General features: G+C 42.8%; 1 protein-coding gene across 4 annotated transcripts in view; it reads left to right on the top strand.

Annotated features, from left to right (window-relative positions):
* The window catches only part of ASTN2 (astrotactin 2), an 826144-nt gene that overhangs the window by 639102 nt on the left and 167867 nt on the right, over nucleotides 1-19175 (top strand). For all 4 annotated transcript variants that reach the window (XM_046684656.1, XM_046684665.1, XM_046684648.1 and 1 more), the window contains exon 17: nucleotides 11009-11274. In XM_046684656.1, coding sequence (XP_046540612.1) covers nucleotides 11009-11274 — 266 coding nt within the window. The remainder of the gene's footprint in view (nucleotides 1-11008; nucleotides 11275-19175) is intronic.

Below are 19175 nucleotides of genomic sequence, written 5' to 3'. Positions count from 1 at the left end.
TTGCATATAATTTGTAGATTGTTTTTGGCTTTCTTTTTTGATATACTCAAAAAACTCTGGCTTCTATCCTTGTCCCCTTGACCCTATGCTCTTGCTACCCCGTGGGTAACCATTTTTTTAGTTTTTTGATTGTTTCAGTGTTTTTTAGTGAAAAAATATGTCTGTTTATGTGTGTAATCGGTGTGTAGATATAATATGTATTATATATAAATCTCATGTATATTTAGATAATACATATATCTATATATTTATACTCTTTTCTTACCTAAAAGAAAGCACTATAAACACTGTTCTGCATTTTGCTTTTTCCGTTTAATAAAACATATTTGTGATTATTCCAAATCACGTATAAAGACTGTCTGAATTCCTTTTTAAGACTCCATTCTGTGGATGCACCATAGCTTTTCTACCAATTCCCTGTTGATTGTCCCTTGATTTTATTTTAAGGGTCTTACTGCTAATCACTGTGATGCAATGGGCAGAAGTAACAGAAGTTGCACGTTCAGTTTCCAGAATTTAGAACTGCCTAGGCCTGAATCTCCAGTCATCTGGCAGAACGGAGGCAGCTGAAGATAGTAGAGAAGTGGTTAGGAACAAGACGGGTCCGAGTGGAAACCCAGTTCTCTCCAGCCCCTGATTTCAGCTCTGTGAGCTTCCATATCCTCATTCTTAAAAAGCGATAATGAAACCTGCCGCTCATTGTTGTTAGGATTTACACAGACCATGTAAGATAATATATGCAAAGCAAAGAGCGGAACATTTGGCCTGGAATATGTGCCTGTAAAATTCTAGCTATTATTAGTATTAATTTTACTGATTTCCTCAATGATAAGACAGGGAATCCTTGATGGATTTCAGCCCTTTATTTTGATTTTATTTACTGATGGGTGGGCTCATTAGTCTCTCTCTGTGTCCCTCACAGCACAGCTACAGGGAAGAGGGAGCTAATGCAAGAAGTAACTCACCTTGAACATGTTCTCCAAAACTATTGCCTGTCTTCATGTTCAAAGGTGATCTTTTAACCTGAGTATTGTTAAGATTTTGATGAAAATACTTAGAAGTGTAAAAGTAAGACTGTGAGCCCTCTAGAAAAGTGATCAGAGGGTGCCAGTTTGTCTTCTGATGGTTCTTCACACCAAAGCCTCTAACACACTCTACCCTAGGTTCACACCCTCCTGAACTTTTGAACCTGGCAACCTCCCACCAGCCCCAGGGTGGTCTGGCATGCTCTACTGCCCCCGGGTCAAGTCCAAACGGGAAGATCTGGGAGTCTTCATCTAAGGCCAATCATTAGCATCTCAGAGGCCTCCAGGTCCCCAAACCTTGTCCAGGAATGAGTCCTTCTGGGCATTTCCTCCTTGACTCCCAGCCTAAGAGGCTACTGGAAGGAGGAGGAAGAAATTGAAGAAGAATTAATCTTGGAATCCTTCCTGGAGGGGACACATTTTGAGCAGAATTCTTAAGAAAGAGGAGGAATGGGATCCTAGGGAGGAGAAGGCAGGCCTCCTATTCATGATGCTTCTGTGCTCCATTAGGCAGAAAAGGGCCTTTGGACTCAGCCTCTGAATGCCTAATGGTCTTTCGCTGCATCTGACACCTCTCAGAACTTCTGTTTCCTCAGTTGTAAAATGTGGCTGTAAAAATTATAATATTCCTAGTCCAAAGCACTGTTGTGAAGATGCATTGAGATCCACAGTGTCTTGTGTTTGGCAAAGAATGGATTAGAAGCTCTGGAAATGTGAATTTCCTTTCTACCTTTTCCCTTTTTCAAGCGCTCATTCCACCACATCTTAAAAATAAAATTAGGTGGTTATAATAATACCAGTAATAGTGAGAACTGAAATCTCTTGAGCGGCACAGGCATGCATTATCTTAAATTCTAACAACGTTGTTTCGTCTGTGCTATTAGCTTATTTTATACATTAAAAAGCAGAGGCTCCAAGAGGGGACATAGCTTGTCCATGGTCAGATGGAAGGCCTCAGCTAGCCCGTAAGTCACCTTTTGTATGAATCCGGAAATGGTGTTCCTTGACTTGGATTCAATCCCGTGGGCACATGCATGGGGAGCAGAGGTGAAGCTGGATTCCGTCCCCACTCACATCCTCGCCTTGTCACCATTCTGTAGTGTACAACTTGTATAACTGTATAAAGAGGACCGGGTTGAATGTATAGTTCTGATCAAACTAAAATTCAAACTGAGATCTGTCTGACATTCAGACCACATCCTTGCTACTGCTACCTGGGAGTTCATCTCTTCCTATTTCCTTCACCATCCTGCTCCATCAGTTATCTCTTCTCTCTGCCTTGTCTCTAGTCTCTACCCTCTCCTTCTTTTTTTGTTTTTCCTTCCTAGCTGATACACTTAATCAGATCTCTACTCTTGTGTAACTCTGGGATCGGAACAAATCATTATTTATAATTTCACCACCACCACCTGCCACCCCTACCAGTGCCTAGCTCCAAACCTGTCCCTGAATAGATCTTCTAAGCAAATTCTTGTTCAGAACCCTCGTGGTCATTACTCCAGGCTTCCTTGAATCGTAACTAAGCCTTTACTGTCTTCCCTGCTGCCCTCAGCCCCTAGCAAGTTGCTCTGCACACAGTAATCATTCTTTGGCGTGGAAGAACTAAGATTTTTCCCAAGAGCAATCATCTTAAGCAGTCACTAGAGGGCAGCAGGAGATCACACATGGCCTTTTTTTCAGCCTCCCATTACTGCATGGCCCACCTTGTCTCAAAGGCAGGAGTAAATGATACACTTCAATACTGACTGCTCCTTGAACAGTAAGAGGGATCGAAGTCGAGAGTAGTGGGTAGGGGGCTGAGCATGCCTTAGTCTGTGGTGAGGCTCACTTTTGGGCCCACTGAGCTATACGGGGATTCTTCATTCTGCCCCTTACTTTCTTTAGGTCAGATAACACAGCAGAACTACATGGGTATTTTAGTCCTTTTTAAAAATACCTATTAAAAGAATTCTAATTTACAAACAAACAAAAGACATCAGCCACTCCTGGGCAACTGGGCAGTGTCCAGGGTTCCCTCTCCCTGCCCCACAGACAGTGTGACCTTCCTCAGAGATTTAACTGCTTTCACTTGAAACAAGTACTGTATCCTCTTCTAGGTTACACGGTGTCACTCTGAGCCTCAGTTCCCTCATCTGTACAAGGGGACAACGATCCCTACTTTGTAGGATGATAGCGAGGACTATGTGAGATCACAGATGGAAATCAGCTGTCTCTCATTTGATGCTCAGACCAGTTCAATGAGGAATTAGAATCCTCATTTTGCAAATGAGGAAGCTAAGTTTGGAGAGGTGAAGTGACTTGCCCAAGATCTGAAATCAGGAGGTCTGACAATAGCTTTGGACTTAAGCGTTCAATTCTACCCCGTCTACTGTGTTCTATAGGTAGGAAGCAGGTAGTTTAAGGAGAAATTTCTGACAGTGTGGCTAAAGTACTGGCAGGTCACAAGGGAAGATTTACAGATTCAGAAATACAGGAGAATTGAATAATGCTGAGTTGAAGGCCAACGGCTGGAATAAATGACCTCTGATAATGCTTTTGACACCCTAGAATTTGTAAATTCCTCATTGGATTCTGTTTCTCATTGATCCTCCAAACGTTCCAAGGTTTAGGCACTCCTATTATTGATGTTTTACAGATAAGGAAACAGAGCCTCGGAAAGGTTAAGCAACTTGTCCAAGGTCACCCAGCTGGAAATGGAAGAGCTGGAATTCAAACCCAAGCAAGTCACTGTGCTTTAGCTGTCCCTCTGTGATTGGGCTTATTCCTTGTGTATTTAGAGAAGAAGTTGCAAATTATGTTAGATCAGGAGATCAGTTGTCCCAGGATTTGGCAATTTTGTGACTTGTCTTTTTTTACAGTCTCCACCATTGCTTCCCCTTCTATTTCTCCAATATGCACACGCACGTGCACACACATACACACACACTCAGACATATACAGCTTATCAGAAGCCACGAAGAATGCCTTACAGTTCCTGGGATGGGGAGTTAGTTGGTTAATCTTAGCATGACCCCCAGGTAGGGGGCAGGCTTGAGCACTTCAGAAAGGGTGTCCAAATAGCATAAAGCGTGTAACTCTGAGTCTGAGTCTGATGCTTAGGATGAGAAATGCAGTTCCTGGATGGGAAGCCATCTAGATTTAACAGAGCTGTCCCATAATGGAACTGGAGGCCTAAAAAGGTAGTGAGTTCTGCATCATTAAACATGTCCAAAAAGAAGCTGGAGGATGATTTGGTGGTGAATGAAACATTAGATGGGATTTTTGACCAAGTGACCTTTAAAATGCCTTTTACCTATGGGATCCTTTAGCCCATGGAAAGGGTGAGGGAGCCCAGGGGTGTTGTCTAGGGGTGACAGGAACAAGGAAGGCCCAAGTGTTTGCAAAAGAGATGACTCATGCAGGAGTGAGAATTAGTGCCGAACATTTTTTGGAGAGGAAGTATGGATGATAGAAGGAGCAGTAGAACCAGTACAAAAGGCCGGACTGGTTATTAGCTGTGTGGCCTTGGGCAAATGGCTTTACCCCTTTGAACTACCATTTGTACAATAAAGTAAAGTTAAGACCATCTGCCTTTGGGGCTATGGTGATAAATTGAGAGAGTGGGTTTGAAATGTGATAAGTGTTATACGAATGGAAAGGATTGAAGGCAAAAGGGATCAGATCACACATTCATCTCTTCATTTATTTGGATGTTTACCTGCAAACAGTCTACACTACATCAAACAGTGAAGTGTGTGCTGGGGATACAAATGGTGATTGAAACTGGCCATAGTCCTTGCCCTTATCTCATAGTTTAGTTGAGGAGACAGATATTAATTTAACTAGCACATTAACTAAAATTGAAAATGTGATAAGCACTGTAATGATGATGATGATGTAAATGGTTCACTTGATAGTACAAATTGAGAATAATCAAAATACAGTTTATGAATATATATATGTTCAAAAGTATATATGTGAGTTGGTTCCCACACTCTCTTTAATGCATTCACTGGGATAACCTTCCTCTGCTCCTGGATGAAAATCTTAGCAGGGCACATCTAATCTATCACCACTTTTATGGAATAGACAGTGCTATAGACATTTTAAGTTGCTAACACAGTTTCAAACCAGGAATTAGGATGTCCAGTCCAAGATTTTAATCAAATTTCTAAATTTGACAAATCAAACCTTCTTGCCTTCCCCGGTGGGGCATTAAGAGGTGGGGCAAGCTTGGCCTCCATTCTGTTTCTCTACCTTGGCACTTCTTCCTCTCCCTCCATGGTCAAAACAGAAGGAAGGAGAAGTGGTAAGGATTAGGAGGGTCATACTCACCCTGGTACCCTTGTACCTGGTTCTGCATTCTCTGGTCCTGACAGATTTTTGAAGTTGCCCCTTTCCCTTGGGGGCTTTTTCAGGAGCTTTTCAGGGGTCCCTGTTGCTAAGGGCTTCTCCAAGACCTGGAGGATGCATTTCTCTTTGGCTGGCTGCTTCCACCTTCTGTTTCTCTGGCTGCCCACCTCATGGAGACTCTCACTGTGGGGGACCTCTGAATCTCCATTATAATTCCTCTAGGGTAGGACTCAAAACAATTCCAGGCCAGCTGTTTCTCTTGTGTGACCCACATCTGGTCCAGGGGAAATACTCAAACATTTTTCACACTGGCAACCTCTGGAATTTTGGGCAAATCCCCATGCAGCCCCTTCTGTTCTGCTGCCACAGGTGACTAGAGCTTGTACAGGAGGAGTAAGACCCCAGTCCACTATCTTCCTGGTTACATGAACACATAGCAAGTTCTCCAAGGGGCACTCTTGAGGCCACTGTTCACAAAATTTGGTATAGAAGGTAGCATGCTCTACATGTCCAACCTGGCGTGCGGGGTACGTTATTAGGTAATAACTCTCTCCAAAGCAAAATTTTCTGAAATCTTTCCTGTCTACTCTCTGACCTTATTTTATTCCCTTGTTCTGGCTGAAATTTCTTGAGTTATGAAACTAGTTAAGATTCATCTCCTTTGTAAATTCTGCCTATAGGGGCCTGGCTTTGGGATTTCACTTCTGTTCTGTATTGGTGTCTCAACAGAAATTTCAGTTTTAACATCCTGTTACAACAACAGCCACAGTAATTAATAACAACCACAGCAACAACAACAGTAACAACTAATAAAGATTGAGTGCTTAAGCTTTGCCAGGCACCTTATTTAATCCTCACAAGAACTCATTTAGGTTGGTCCTATTATTTAGAAAGGGCACATTGACGATGCTGGATTTTGACTGGTTAGGCTGAGAAGTCCAGATTGCACAACACAGAAGTGCAGTCCTGGCCGATGGCATTTCAACTGGCTACCTTCCCTTTGTTAAGGATATTTGTATGGGTCCTTGAGTCAGGCCTCAGAGCAATCGCTTTCCTCCAACAGGAGACAGTAACTCCGCCTAAGAAATGATCCATTTCAGCAATTCCTGGGAGGCCATTGCTGTAATAAAGCCTATTCTTTATGATATAAAAGTCTCACCCTCTTTTCCCCACCCTTAACGTTTCTAATTTGAGCCCCTCTGGTCCCTGTGGAGCCTTTAAATGCTTCAACTACAAGTGTATTGCCAAAGCAAGCCTGTCTGACTCGGAGGCAGCGCCCTGCACCGTTGCCGAATACTGAACAAACATTCGCACAGCTTTGGCTCTCCCAGAAGCCCTTAGTCTGATGCCTTTGTTTTGTTTTCTGGATGAGGGCAAGCAGTGCCATCACCTCCTGCCGAAAAGCCCTGGCTGCCCTCCCAACAAGGAGTTGTCACTTCAACGGAGCCCTTTTTTTTTTTTTTTTTTTTTTGGTGGCAACAAAATAATACCCAGCAGGAATTTGGGAGGAGAAAAAAGAGAGTTCAGTTGGCAGGTTCTCAAATGAATGGGTTGTAGTGTCATTGGAACTGAATTGGGCTTGAAACCAGACATGATCCTATTTTGGAAGCATTGTTCAGAGGGATGGGAAATGTGAACAGAGGATAAGTCTCTTCAAAAATGCTCTTTATCCTTGGCCTGTTAAAGACAGCCTGTTTTAACTGAGCTCTCCCATCCCCTCAATGGCAAGGGCCTATGTGAAAACCTTGAGGAGGTCAGAACAACTGGCACATTGATCAGCTATTCATCTGTTAACCTTTCCATTGAGAGAGATAATTTTACTTTGGGAAGAGGTTGTCATTTGATTACAAGACGTCAATTGTCAGTCTTGAAATTCATAAATCTTGGCTCTTAGACTCATCAATGCTTTGACAAGATAGCACAGTGATCAGAGTATATAAATATATTGTATATTCAACAAACATTTATTGAAAATAGTATTGAAACTCTATGATGTTCCAGGTGCTATGTAAAGTAGATAAGGGAATCAGAAAAATGAATACTGTCTTTGCTCACGTGGAACTTATAGTCTGGAGACATTAACAGGTGATACATAGAACAGAATGCTCTGAGGACCTTTAATATGAAACCGTAATCAGGATTGGTGACATGGAGATTGAGTTCAGGGAAGACTTTACTGAGGAATTGGCACTTGAACTGAGATCTGAAGGAGTAGCCAGGAGATGGCAGAGGGTAGGGATGGGATGAGGAAAAGTGTTCTGTGCAGAGAGAAGAGCATGTGCCAAGACTGGAAGAGAAAGGCTTAGGGTGTGTGCAAGGAACTTAAAGGCCAACGTAGCTGAAAGTAAGAGAATTAGGAGGAATAGGATAAGAGATCAGACTGGAGAGGCAGACAGATTGTCTAGATCCCATGTTACCTATGTGCCATGTTAAGGATTTTGGTCTTTATCCTAAGAGCAGTGAAGTGCCATGGAAGAGTTTTAAGCAGGAGAAGAATATAGGGTTTGCCTTTTGAAAAGATGACTTTAGCCACACAGTGATGTTGGATCAGAAGCAATTAGCTTTTGCAATCATAATGTCTACAGAGGAATAATTAATGGAATGGCTAATGGTCTTCCCTGTTGTAACTCTCATCCAGGTCATAACTTAGACATGACACAGTCTTTACGAAAAGGATCATCATTAATAAACATGCATAGGACTTAGAGGTAAATCCCTTTCTCCATTTAGGTCTCAGGTTCCTCACTTATTAAATGATGGGATTGGACCAGATGATACCCAAGTGCCCTCCTTAGCAAGACCAGCCCTTAAGTTCAGCTGTGAATTCTGTACTGCTACTGCAGGGCAGTTTTCAGCCTGAACTATGGCCTTTTAACCCCACTTGTTTGACTGATAGATTGAAAAAAAGATTTATTGGACAAAAGCTTACCAGCAAAGATCTATGGCTTGTTTTGTTGTTAAATGGATAGTTATATCTTTAAGCCAATGGCTGTCAATGTTTGTTTGTTTGATCAAGGGAATCTTTACTCCCAGCACCACATTACATTCCTTCCTGATAAAATTATGTACATATGGTGAGGTGCTAGGAGGGGCAGGCCATCTACATTTTAAAATATGAGATAAAAACAGTACTTTAAGTGATGAATTGGTTAAGAAAAGACTGGGCTCATGTGCTGAAAGGGTCAGTAACTCACCATGTGACCTTGGAAAGTCATTTTATTTTTTGGGGCACAATTTCTCCTTGTTTAAAGTGGGGCAGTTGTACCAGATTAGCATTTTCAAAAGTATTCTTTTTCAATAGTTTTTGAAAGATATTCCATGGAGAAAAGATGCCCTACTCTATTTTTTCTCCTTAGAGATTCACAGTTCAAGTATATTGATGGTCTATTGATTGTAAAGTTTTTACATTAACTAATCCATCATACTGCCACATTTTTGTGTGGCTATAGGTGCGTCCTCTCTCTGAGACTCAGTTTCCCCATCTGTATCCTAAGGCTAGAGCAGAGGTTTCCAAAGTTTTTCTGTTAAGGATGAGATAGTGAATATTTTAAGCTTTGTGGGCTGTAGAGTCTTTGTTGCAACTGCTCAATTCTGCCATTGTAGCCATAACTTTACATAAATGAATGAAGGTGGCTATGTTCCAATAAAACTTTATTTACAAAGACAGGCAGAGGACTGGATTTGACCTATAGAACGTAATTTACACGTTATGGATCAGAGTGTAGGCTAACTGCTCCCCAGTGTCCTCACAGCTCTGAATCCCCCTGACCTTCTCCCCTGAATAGTTATCTCTCTCAGGTTTTAAGTCACCCTTCTCCAAAACTGTCCCTCTGGCCCACACTTCCAAAGGTCACCATCATCTTCTTTCAGTGTGTCCGTATATAAGACTGTCTTAGTTGCCCCAGCTGCTGAGATGCCTTCTTCACAGCTTTGTTTTGTTTATCTTAGTAACTACCCTCGTTAATCCCTCTGAAGGATTGGTTAGCTGGAATTCGCCTTGTCTTCCTCCCCCAGAGCCTTTGATCTGATGCTCATAAGCATTTGCTGACAGCCAGACAGAAAAGGTGGAGCACAGATCCCAGGCCCCAGGGCCCAGAGAGTCATGAATGAAGGCTGCATTTATTTGTATTTCTAATTGGCAAGCCCATTTCCAGATCAGCTGCATGTCACTGCAAGCCGAGAGCAGGAACAGGAGACAACCTTCTTTTTCTCCCAGGCCTTGGTGCCCAGGGCCTCTGTTTCCACTAAGGCAGTAGCTTGCCTTGACTTCATCAGGCTTGGAAGTAGCTGCCATCTGGACCAAGCTTTCCCCCTTAGTACAGGGCCACCCTGTTTTGCCACTTCTGCATTGCACAACTTTGAGGACACCATTCACATAGTCTATGATTAAATGGAACCCTTTGAGTTGTACAAATCACTTTGGTTCTCCAAGCTTTTGATATAGCCACAGAGCCCTTTATTCTTGTGAAATCTTAAGTAGAAAGGCAGTCTATAAGAGACATACAAGTGGAACTGTTCTGTCTGAAACTGAGATGTGGGTTTAGAGTCCTGCCTGCTCATTTTCCCTCTTGCCCTGTGCAAGCAGTTGTTGAGATGCTTTTGGGATCCATAGAATTCCTCAGAAGAATTTTGGAGCCTCTGGACTAGATCATGAATGTCATTCTAGCCACTCAGAGTTCTATAAGCTCCCTCTTTGATTAAGTCGCAATTACATCCCTAGCACCATGCTCGGCACTGAAGGTTGGAGGGAAGAGGAGTAGGAGACATAGCCCCTGATCTCCAAGACCTGATAATATGGTTGCAGAGGTCAGCAGAAAATGGGACCAGAAAGTGAGCTTAACAAGATAAGGTTTTATAGGCAGAAGTACTTATCCAAAGAAGAAGGCGGAGGCAAGAAGGAAAGACTTCCTGAAGAGGATCACACTAGAATGGAGCATTGGTTGGGTGGTAAAGATCTGGAGAGGCAGAGGGGAAAAGTAAGACAGGCGCACAAAGGCAGAGAGGTGGGAAATGCTTATTGTGTGGATCAAGAGAGATAGCACAGAATGGAGCATGCATGAAGCAGATCTCAGTATGCACATTCACCTCCTATCTCATTTACCACTCACAACTGTTTAAGTTGGTATTATTAACCCCATTTTACAGAATTAATCACTATAAGCTCTTGGACATTGAGAATTTCCTGAGGTTGCATAGCTGTTATCAAGCAGAATTAAGATTTAAACTGATATTGATTTGACTCTGAAGCTTGTGTTTGCCCCATGACATGGAACTTTATGGAAAATATAGAACTGGAGCAAGTTTTTTTAAAAAAAGGTAGAATTTGTGTAAATCGACAGTACACAGTGAGAAATTTCTCATTGGGAAAAGTGTCCTTGATATTTACATCTTGCAAGATCCTTGGAGAATCCTCTAGTCCAACCTACCAATGTTAAATATGGAGAAAGTGAGACCTAGAGAAAGCAAGGGGCTATTTAATGTAAATAGTAAAACAAGACACCGTTCTGGTCTCTGAACCCTCAGGCCAGTCCTCCTCTCAAGGCATCATGAACAAACCACTCTATCTTTTTTTTTTTTTTCTTTCCAATGGATGCCACCTCCTTAGCACATCAACACTTTGAAAGTTACTGAATTTACCTCTTCCTCTCCAGAGACCACAGAGCTGGGCAGCAAGAAGGAACTCAAGTCCATGCCCTTCATCACCTACCTCTCAGGTCTGCTGACAGCTCAGATGCTGTCAGATGACCAGCTCATCTCAGGCGTGGAGATCCGCTGTGAGGAGAAAGGCCGCTGTCCGTCTACCTGCCACCTTTGTCGCCGACCAGGCAAGGAGCAGCTGAGCCCCACACCAGTGCTGTTGGAAATCAACCGTGTGGTACCACTTTACACCCTCATCCAAGACAACGGCACCAAGGAGGTGAGCTTCCCTGACACTGCCACTAAGTTGGATCTAAGTACCAACCCTCCTACCTCCTGCCCTTGTGCTCCCTTTGTCTTTCGGGATTGTCATCATCATCATTATCATCATCATGGCAATGACGAGTATTTATTGATTCCTTACTATCTTTGAAGTACATATTTAGCTGCTATAACCAACGAATCCTCAAATTTCAATGGCTTAATACAATAGAGGTTATCCTTATTTGTACAGAGTCCCAAACAAATGTTTTTGATTGGTGGGTGGCTTTACTCTGAGAAGTGTTGCAGAGATCCAGCCTGTTCCATCTTGTGCTCCATCAATCTGATGGTTCCATGATTACTGTGGAAGAAGAAAGAACATGGAGGATTACACGTGAGAAGTTTAAATGGGCCAAACCTGAAAGTGGCAAATATCATTTCAGCTCCCATTCCATTGGCTAGAACTCGACCATTGGGTACACCTGTCTGCAAATGAACACAGGGAAATATATTCTGTCTGTTTTCCTAGGAGAAGATAGGGGTTTGGTAATAACCTAACAGTCTCATTTTCAATACTATACTTGGATAATCTCATTTAATCTGCCCTCCAGATCTATTATTTACTTGGAAATATTGGTTTGATTCATATGAGATTGCTGACATTAGACCTTTTTTACTTATAAAAATGAAAGTTCCATGTAGTTCATCCTGATGTCGTGCCCACTTCACAAGTGACGAAACCTCAAAGATGTTTAGTGATTTGCTCAAAGTTGGTCTGCTCGAGAGCCTATATGTTTAGTTGTGAAATTCTCTCTCCTCTTTTTCCTCTTTTTGTGTTTCTCATTTTCTGTTACAGTTCGTCAGGGCTTGAAGGGATCATATAAATGATTTGGTTCACTGGTTTGCAAACGTGTTTGTGGAACATTTTTTCCAAATGCAGTCTTTCAGGAATCCCAATCTATAAAACCAGGAATAGTAATGCCACTCCTTCAGTTAGGAAGGGGAAGGTGGATAAAGCATCTCTACTTGGTCCCTACTCTTCCCTCTGCAGCAGCTCCCAGACAGCCCTGGGCCTCCAAAGAAGACAATCTGGCAGACCCCTGACCAAGTCCAGCAGGATGCTATGTATTACATGCCCCTCCCATAGCATCTGTTGGACTGAGTAAATACTGGAGGGTAGTAGGTGGCCAAGTAGGGCTTCATAAAGGACAGAGAGGGGATGAGAGTAAGGAGATGGGGAGAGTGTCAGGTAGATGACCCGTGGCAGGAAAGAACACGGTCTGTTCAAAGACTGAAAGGAATTCCCCATGACTGAACCCAAGAGGTGGAGGGCCAGCATACGTGAGGCCAGAGGGGTCAGAAGGAGCCTGATCATACAGGATATTGTAAGCTAGGTCATGAGTTTGGACCCTGTCTGGAGGGCAGTGAGATGTTTAGCAGGAAGCTGATAGGATTAGATTTGTGTGTCAGGAGCCCTCTGGAAACAACCCAGAAGACCATTACTGGAAGAGCAATTAAATAAGCCTACAATGGAATATGCATACAGTGGACTACCTGACAACAGCCAAAATGAATGAACTATAATGGCACTTAATATGAGATGAATGAACATGTTAAATGAATAAGCCCCAAAGATTCATTTTATATAGCATGAAACCCTTTCCCCTATTTTAAGTTAAAACAGATACATAGACACAGCAAATATACTACCTTTTAGGGATACAAACAGGTACAATAAACTACTTACAAAGGGGAATCAAGGAAAGGATGAACATAGGATTCAGGATGAGGATAATCTTGAGTTAAGGGAGGCAGGATGATGGCGTGAGGATGGATTTGTTACACGTAGGTATGAAGTTCCTAGCTGGTGTTTTGGGTAGTGGATTAGTGGCAGTTTATTAAAGTATTAAAACTAGCTAACTAACTCACTAACACTAAGTGGATGAAGACATAAAGCCTAACCATGTGTCGTGCAGCGATGAACGTGAGTCATGAGCCAAGTGTCACAAATAATCTAACTCTGTGGATCAGAGGTCCCCAAATTACCAACAAAAAAGCCAAATATGTATGTATACCTCTGGCTTCAAGGTGAGAGTCAATTATGTAAGAGTGGAAGCAAGGAGACACATGAGGAGGCTGTTGAAGCTTCCAGTGAATTCCAGGAGTGATCCAACCAGTGTTGTGTCAGTGAAGACAAATAAAGCAGCATGGGTAGCTGTATAGGCTGAACTCTCCAAGACATAGTGAGTGAGGTTGTGAATATCCCTGTTTACAGCTTTGTGAACTTACCCCAACGACTTTCTGGATCACATTCTTCTCATCTGTAATGTGACAGGATACGAGCTAAGTCACAGGACTTGTGTGATGTGTTGTTGGCACATGTGTGGTGGCAAGAAGAGTGATGGTTCCTCTCCTCTTTGCTTAAGAGTCAGATTCCCCCATGTCTGGATTCTGTGCCAGCTTCCCTCAGCATCGTCAAAATATTCAATTCTTTGGAAACCCAGTGAGGTCTTTCTGAGGCCAATTCCTACTGGGTTAGCAGAGAAGCCCAAGAGTGTGAAAGCAGTCACTAGATGTCACTGTTCTCCATACATGAGATCTGGAGCTCTTAAAGCACTAGTCAGTCATTCATGAATTCAGTAAGTATTTTTGAGTACCTACTATAAGCCAAGTACCATGTCACGCTCTGAGAAGTGAAGAGTATGATAAGTGGACATGGTCTGCCTCTTTATGGAGTTTACAGACTTGTGGACAAGACAGATATTAGTGAAACAATCACACAAATCAGTAAAGACAGACTATGCAGAGTACCAAGAGAAGTCCAGGCCAGCTGGTTGAAAGTGTGTGACAAGGGGCCTTGTGGGGTCAGGGAAGCCTTTCTTGAGGAAGTGACATTGAAACTGAGCCCTTGGGGGCTAGGTGTTAAAGTGAATGTGGAGGACTGGTTTGGCGGAGGGGGCGGAGCCTGAGAGCATTCCAGGTTGAAGTCCCAGCTCCTGCAAAGACCTGAAGAATGAGCAAGAGTGGCCCATTTCCCTGAAGAACTGAGTGAGAACCAGTGTGGCAAGGGCCGAGACTGAGGGGGAGCTCCATGGGCAATGCTGAGGAGAGGCAGCAGGGCCAGGCCAGGCAGAGCTGGGGAGGCTGGGGTGGTGGGGACTTTGGCCCCTGTTGGTGGGGAGCCATGGAGGAGTTAGGGCAGACAGGCAGGCATAGACGGATGCTGTCTCCTCAGCTCCAAGCTCTTCTCCTCTTAGTCATCCCTGCACAGAAACATTAGAGATGGTTGACTAGAGCTGGCTTCCTCTGAGTCTCCAGTTTCTTCTCCTTCTCCCCAAACCCCAATGACAGGCCTTTTTAAAGTTGCATAGCAGCCTAAGGGCTGTGGTGCATTAGGCATTTCCAAAGGAGCCAGGCTGTGGTAGGAGTGGGTAGGACAGGCCCACTGTAGGTCTGGAAATGATCCTGGAGGAGGGGAATATGGCACTGAGCCAGGCTAGTGTGACGAGAAAGCAGCCACTATCATTGTGTCCATCATTTGTTTTTCTGCCTCTTCTCCAAACTCCTATCACTCCTTCTCCCATGGCTTCTCCATCTCTCTGCCTTTCTCTGCAGCTGGAGGCAGAGGCCAGATGAATAAAACACAAAAGGGCCTTGCCTTAGGCTCTGACACTGAGTCATAGCAAGGCTGGGACAAGTCCTTTTTCCTTTCTGGGACTTTCTTTTCCTACTTGAAAAAAGAGAGAAGCTGAGTGAGTTTCTGAGTTTCTGATTTTCCTGCAAAAGACTTTGTCTAAGTGGAATCAGATTGTGCAGGCTCTGTGCGCCACTCAAGTTGAGTTGGAATCCTGTCTCAACCTCCCATTCACTGTGTGATATTGAATGACCTCTCCAAACCTCAGTTTCCACATCTGTAAAATGTGGTCCTTAAGGTAATCAAATGAGATAACAAATGCATGGTGCCTGGCACAGAGCATGTAATGCACAAGCATTTTCTATCATGATGACAAAAATAATGTTGGTCTAAACTTGTCCCTGCCTTTGTTTATGCTTGCTTTGGCACCTCCCCTTCTAGGTAGTACTGGATAACTTTACAGATGCCCAAAGTGCTAGAGGCATGATGTTTTAGAGTAGGATCTATATTTTCTATGAGAGAGATCATGGGTTAACCCAAAAGGGCAGATCACAAATGGAGGGATTTTAGAAGCATTTCTCACTTTATAAACATTGCTGGCACTCATATTCTACAGATAGAGGATACCATAGGTGGAATTAAACATGAGTAAAAGGATTTCCTTCTCCTGTAGACCTTCTGAAGTGGAATGGAACCATTCTTCTATGTGAGAACCACTGACTCCTTGAGGTTTTTTTTTGTTTTTTGTTTTTTTCCCTGAGGAGGATTAGCACTGAGCTAACTGCACCAATCCTCCTCCTTTTGCTGAGGAAGACTGGCCCTGAGCTAACATCTGTACCCATCTTCCTCTACTTTATATATGGGACGCCTGCCACAGCCTGGCTTTGCCAAGTGGTGTCATGTCTGCACCTGGGATCTGAACCAGCGAAACCCGGGCCACCAAAGCGGAACGTGCGAACTTAACCACTGCACCACCCGCCCGGCCCCTTCTTGAGTTATTTGAGGTGCTGAGTCAACCCCTGAGTCCCATTGTATAGCACAGTCAGGAGTATCAGAGATGGGGTGTGACTTGCTTGAGCTTTGTGGAACAGTTCTGGTCTCTGGTTCTGGACCAGGGCCAGGGTGTGCTCTGGATAGTCTCGGGGACCACTAGACACTGGCTTCTTTGGTAAGTGAGGTCTCCTTGGGTCCATCTCCACGAATGCATGGGAAAGGATGATGCCTTCTGCCCCAGCTGGAAAAGAGCCCTTCATTACACTTTGCACTGTGGTTTTGAACAAGCAAAGCCGCAAAAAAGTCTTTATGATGGAGAGTTTGATTAATATGTAAATCTCTTCTCTCCACCTGTTAAATGACCCTTACTCAACCCAAAACCACAGAGCTTGGCTAAGCATAACTAGTGCTTAAGGTACAAGACCTTGTGTGGCTGTTAATTAGCCTTTGGTGAAGAAGAAGAGGTTTCAAGTAGGGGAGACTAAAGAATAGAGCCGTGGTGAAGAGCCAGATAGCTGGATTTGAATCCCATCTCTGCCATTGACTGTCTGGGTGACCTTACTCTTACTCATTTGTAAAGTAGGCATTATTAGTATCTATCCTTATTCATTTGGGGATTCAGAGTTTTCTTTGGAAGAACCAGAGAATTGGGACACCTGGAATCTGAACCAGGTTCTGTCCTTTATTGTTACATGGCATTGGACATGAAAGCTTCTACTGTTTGGGGCTCTATTTCTTTATTTGTACCATGAGAAGTACAGACTAAATTTATCTACAGTCCCATCAGGCACTATGATAGGGTTGGTTCTAACTTCTACCCTGAAAATAAGGGAAATATTTTGAGGTTGGAAAAGGCATCGTGTGACCTGCTATTTATTTCCCATCCAGAGTTATTATGAGCTTTACTTCTTAAATTAGTACTGAGAAAAGAAAGGTATACATATCTTGTACTCTATCTCAATGACAGAGCATTTATGTGTAGAGAGGGATATTAAAATCATAACCTGTTTATTTTACAGATCAGCCTCTTTGTTTTACAAATAGTAAAGCTGAGACCTAGAGATGAGAAATGACTTACTCAAGGTCACACAGTCAAGTCTGAATTCGAATCAATCAGGCGCAGCTTCTGACCTCAGAAATGTCTTTCCTCTCTCTAAGACTCAGTTTCCTTGTCTGTAAAATGTTTAGTGGTGACTTTCCCTACAGGGCTGTCATATAGAAAAATTAGAAGACCGTTTGCTAGTGTTTTGAAAACTGTAAAATACTCTATAGATCTGGATGATTCTTTTCCAGTGCTTGGGTACCCTGACTTCCAATAATGTGAGCTTTTTTTTCTTTTCATGCTACTCTAGGAAGAACCATGTATAATTTTGGTCTTGTTGTGGTTGTCTGACCTTCCAGCAGATCCTCTCTCTCTGCCAGAAAGCCTTGTTTTCTCTATTTAGACTTCTTGGCTCAAACTGAGAAAAGAATTCCAAATGACTGCTCTTTGAAAAGAAGTTAACAGCCAAGATCATCCCCCCACCATTGTTACCGCCGCCACCATGACCACCAAGATTATCATAACTGCCATCACCATCACCACCATCACCTTGCATTGGGTGCTTAGTGTGTGCCAGATCCTGTGCTAGGAAAGATGATACAGAAAGATATAAGACACAGATTGTACCTTCAAGGAGCTCAAGTCTAGTGGATGAGGCAGAAGAGCAACATAAGTAACTATAATTACTTGCATATGCTACATTAATGCATGATTTATTTTCAAATAATACAAGAGACATTCCAACAGTGTTAGAAAAGAGGGAGAAAGAAACTCTGAGAGGGGAAAGAGAGTCTGGAAAAGATTCTTGGAGCAGGGAAGGTGGGTATGGGCAGATAGTGGAACAGCTTGAGGCAAGGCTGTTGGTGATGAAGATAATACTGTCTACCAGATATATATTATATGCCAAGGGCTTTACATGATTTATCTCATTTAAGCATGTGACACCTTATAAAGGAAATACTATTATTATTTCTATATAGAAGGTGAAGAGACTGAGGCTCAGAGAAGCTTGAATTCAGGTCTGTAAGATTCCAAAGCTAGTCTAGGCCAGAGTTGGAAAACTGTGGCCCATGGATGAACTCCAGCCTGCCGTCTGTTTTTGTAAATAAAGTTTATGAAACGTAGCCACACTCATTTGTTTACATATCATCTATGGCTGCTTTCCTGCCACAACGGCAGAGTTGAGTAGTAAGAAGACAGTAGGACATGCAAAGCCAACAATGTTTACTCTCAAGTCCCTTATAAAAAAAGTTTGACCAACCTTGATCTGACTAAGTTATACTGGAAAAGAAGGAGAAAGAAAATTATGTCAAATACTGTGTGTCAAACATATAGAGTAGAAGAATAAAACCCAACAATTATTGAATGCTAATTGTGTGCCTGGCATTGTTTGAGTGCCTTATGTGTATTAATATATGTTCCCTCACTCTATCCCACAACACATTTGAAGTATGCACTATTTATATCCATTTCACGAATTGGAAAACAAACCCCTGAGGCTTTAGAGAGGTAAATAATTTACCTCAGTTCACATGGCTAGTGACCTGTGGGGTCAGAATTCAAACCCAGGATGTCTGTGTCCAAAGCTTATGTGTTTAATCAGTCACTCTTGCAACAGGTCTGAAAGATTTGGGAGAGAGAAAACTGGCAAAGTGATATCCAGAAGGCTGAGTTGTGGGCAACTTTGATGCTCTGCTGAGGGATTTAGGTACCGTGTAAGCTATAGGGAGCCCTGCAAGATGTTAGGTCAAGGGAAAGATAATGACTAGATCTGAGTTTTAGGTTAATAACTATAGCAATAGGTGAAGGGTGAATTGTGGGGACCAGGGCTGGTTTTATGGCAGGGGAGTTGGCAGATCCCTGATTTTAAAGAGTCTTTGGCTATCCATCCCCAGAAAGTTTATGCAGGATTATATATTATTGTAATTTTTTTTCTGGGAAAGATGCATGGCATCAGCAAATTTTCTAAATGCCAAAGTGTTTTGGCATTTAGAAATTTTCAAATATTTAGAGCGCTAAAATAAGAGGACCAGTTGGTTGGGGTGTCCACTTGCAGAAGTCCATCTATGAGATGGCTGGGAGAGTGGGGACTCAATTCAAATAATTTTAGCAAGTATTTATAAAGGGCCTTCTATGGGTCAGGCACTGTTTTTGGCGTTTGGGATTCATCAAGGAGCAAAGCAGGTATATATTTCCATCATCTGGAGACTTAATTTCTACTGAGTAGTGTGTGAGAGATATAAAGTAAACA

Source organism: Equus quagga, chromosome 1, assembly GCF_021613505.1.
Source record: "Equus quagga isolate Etosha38 chromosome 1, UCLA_HA_Equagga_1.0, whole genome shotgun sequence".
NCBI classification, from domain to species: domain Eukaryota; kingdom Metazoa; phylum Chordata; class Mammalia; order Perissodactyla; family Equidae; genus Equus; species Equus quagga.
This window is presented reverse-complemented; position numbering and strand designations above follow the sequence as displayed.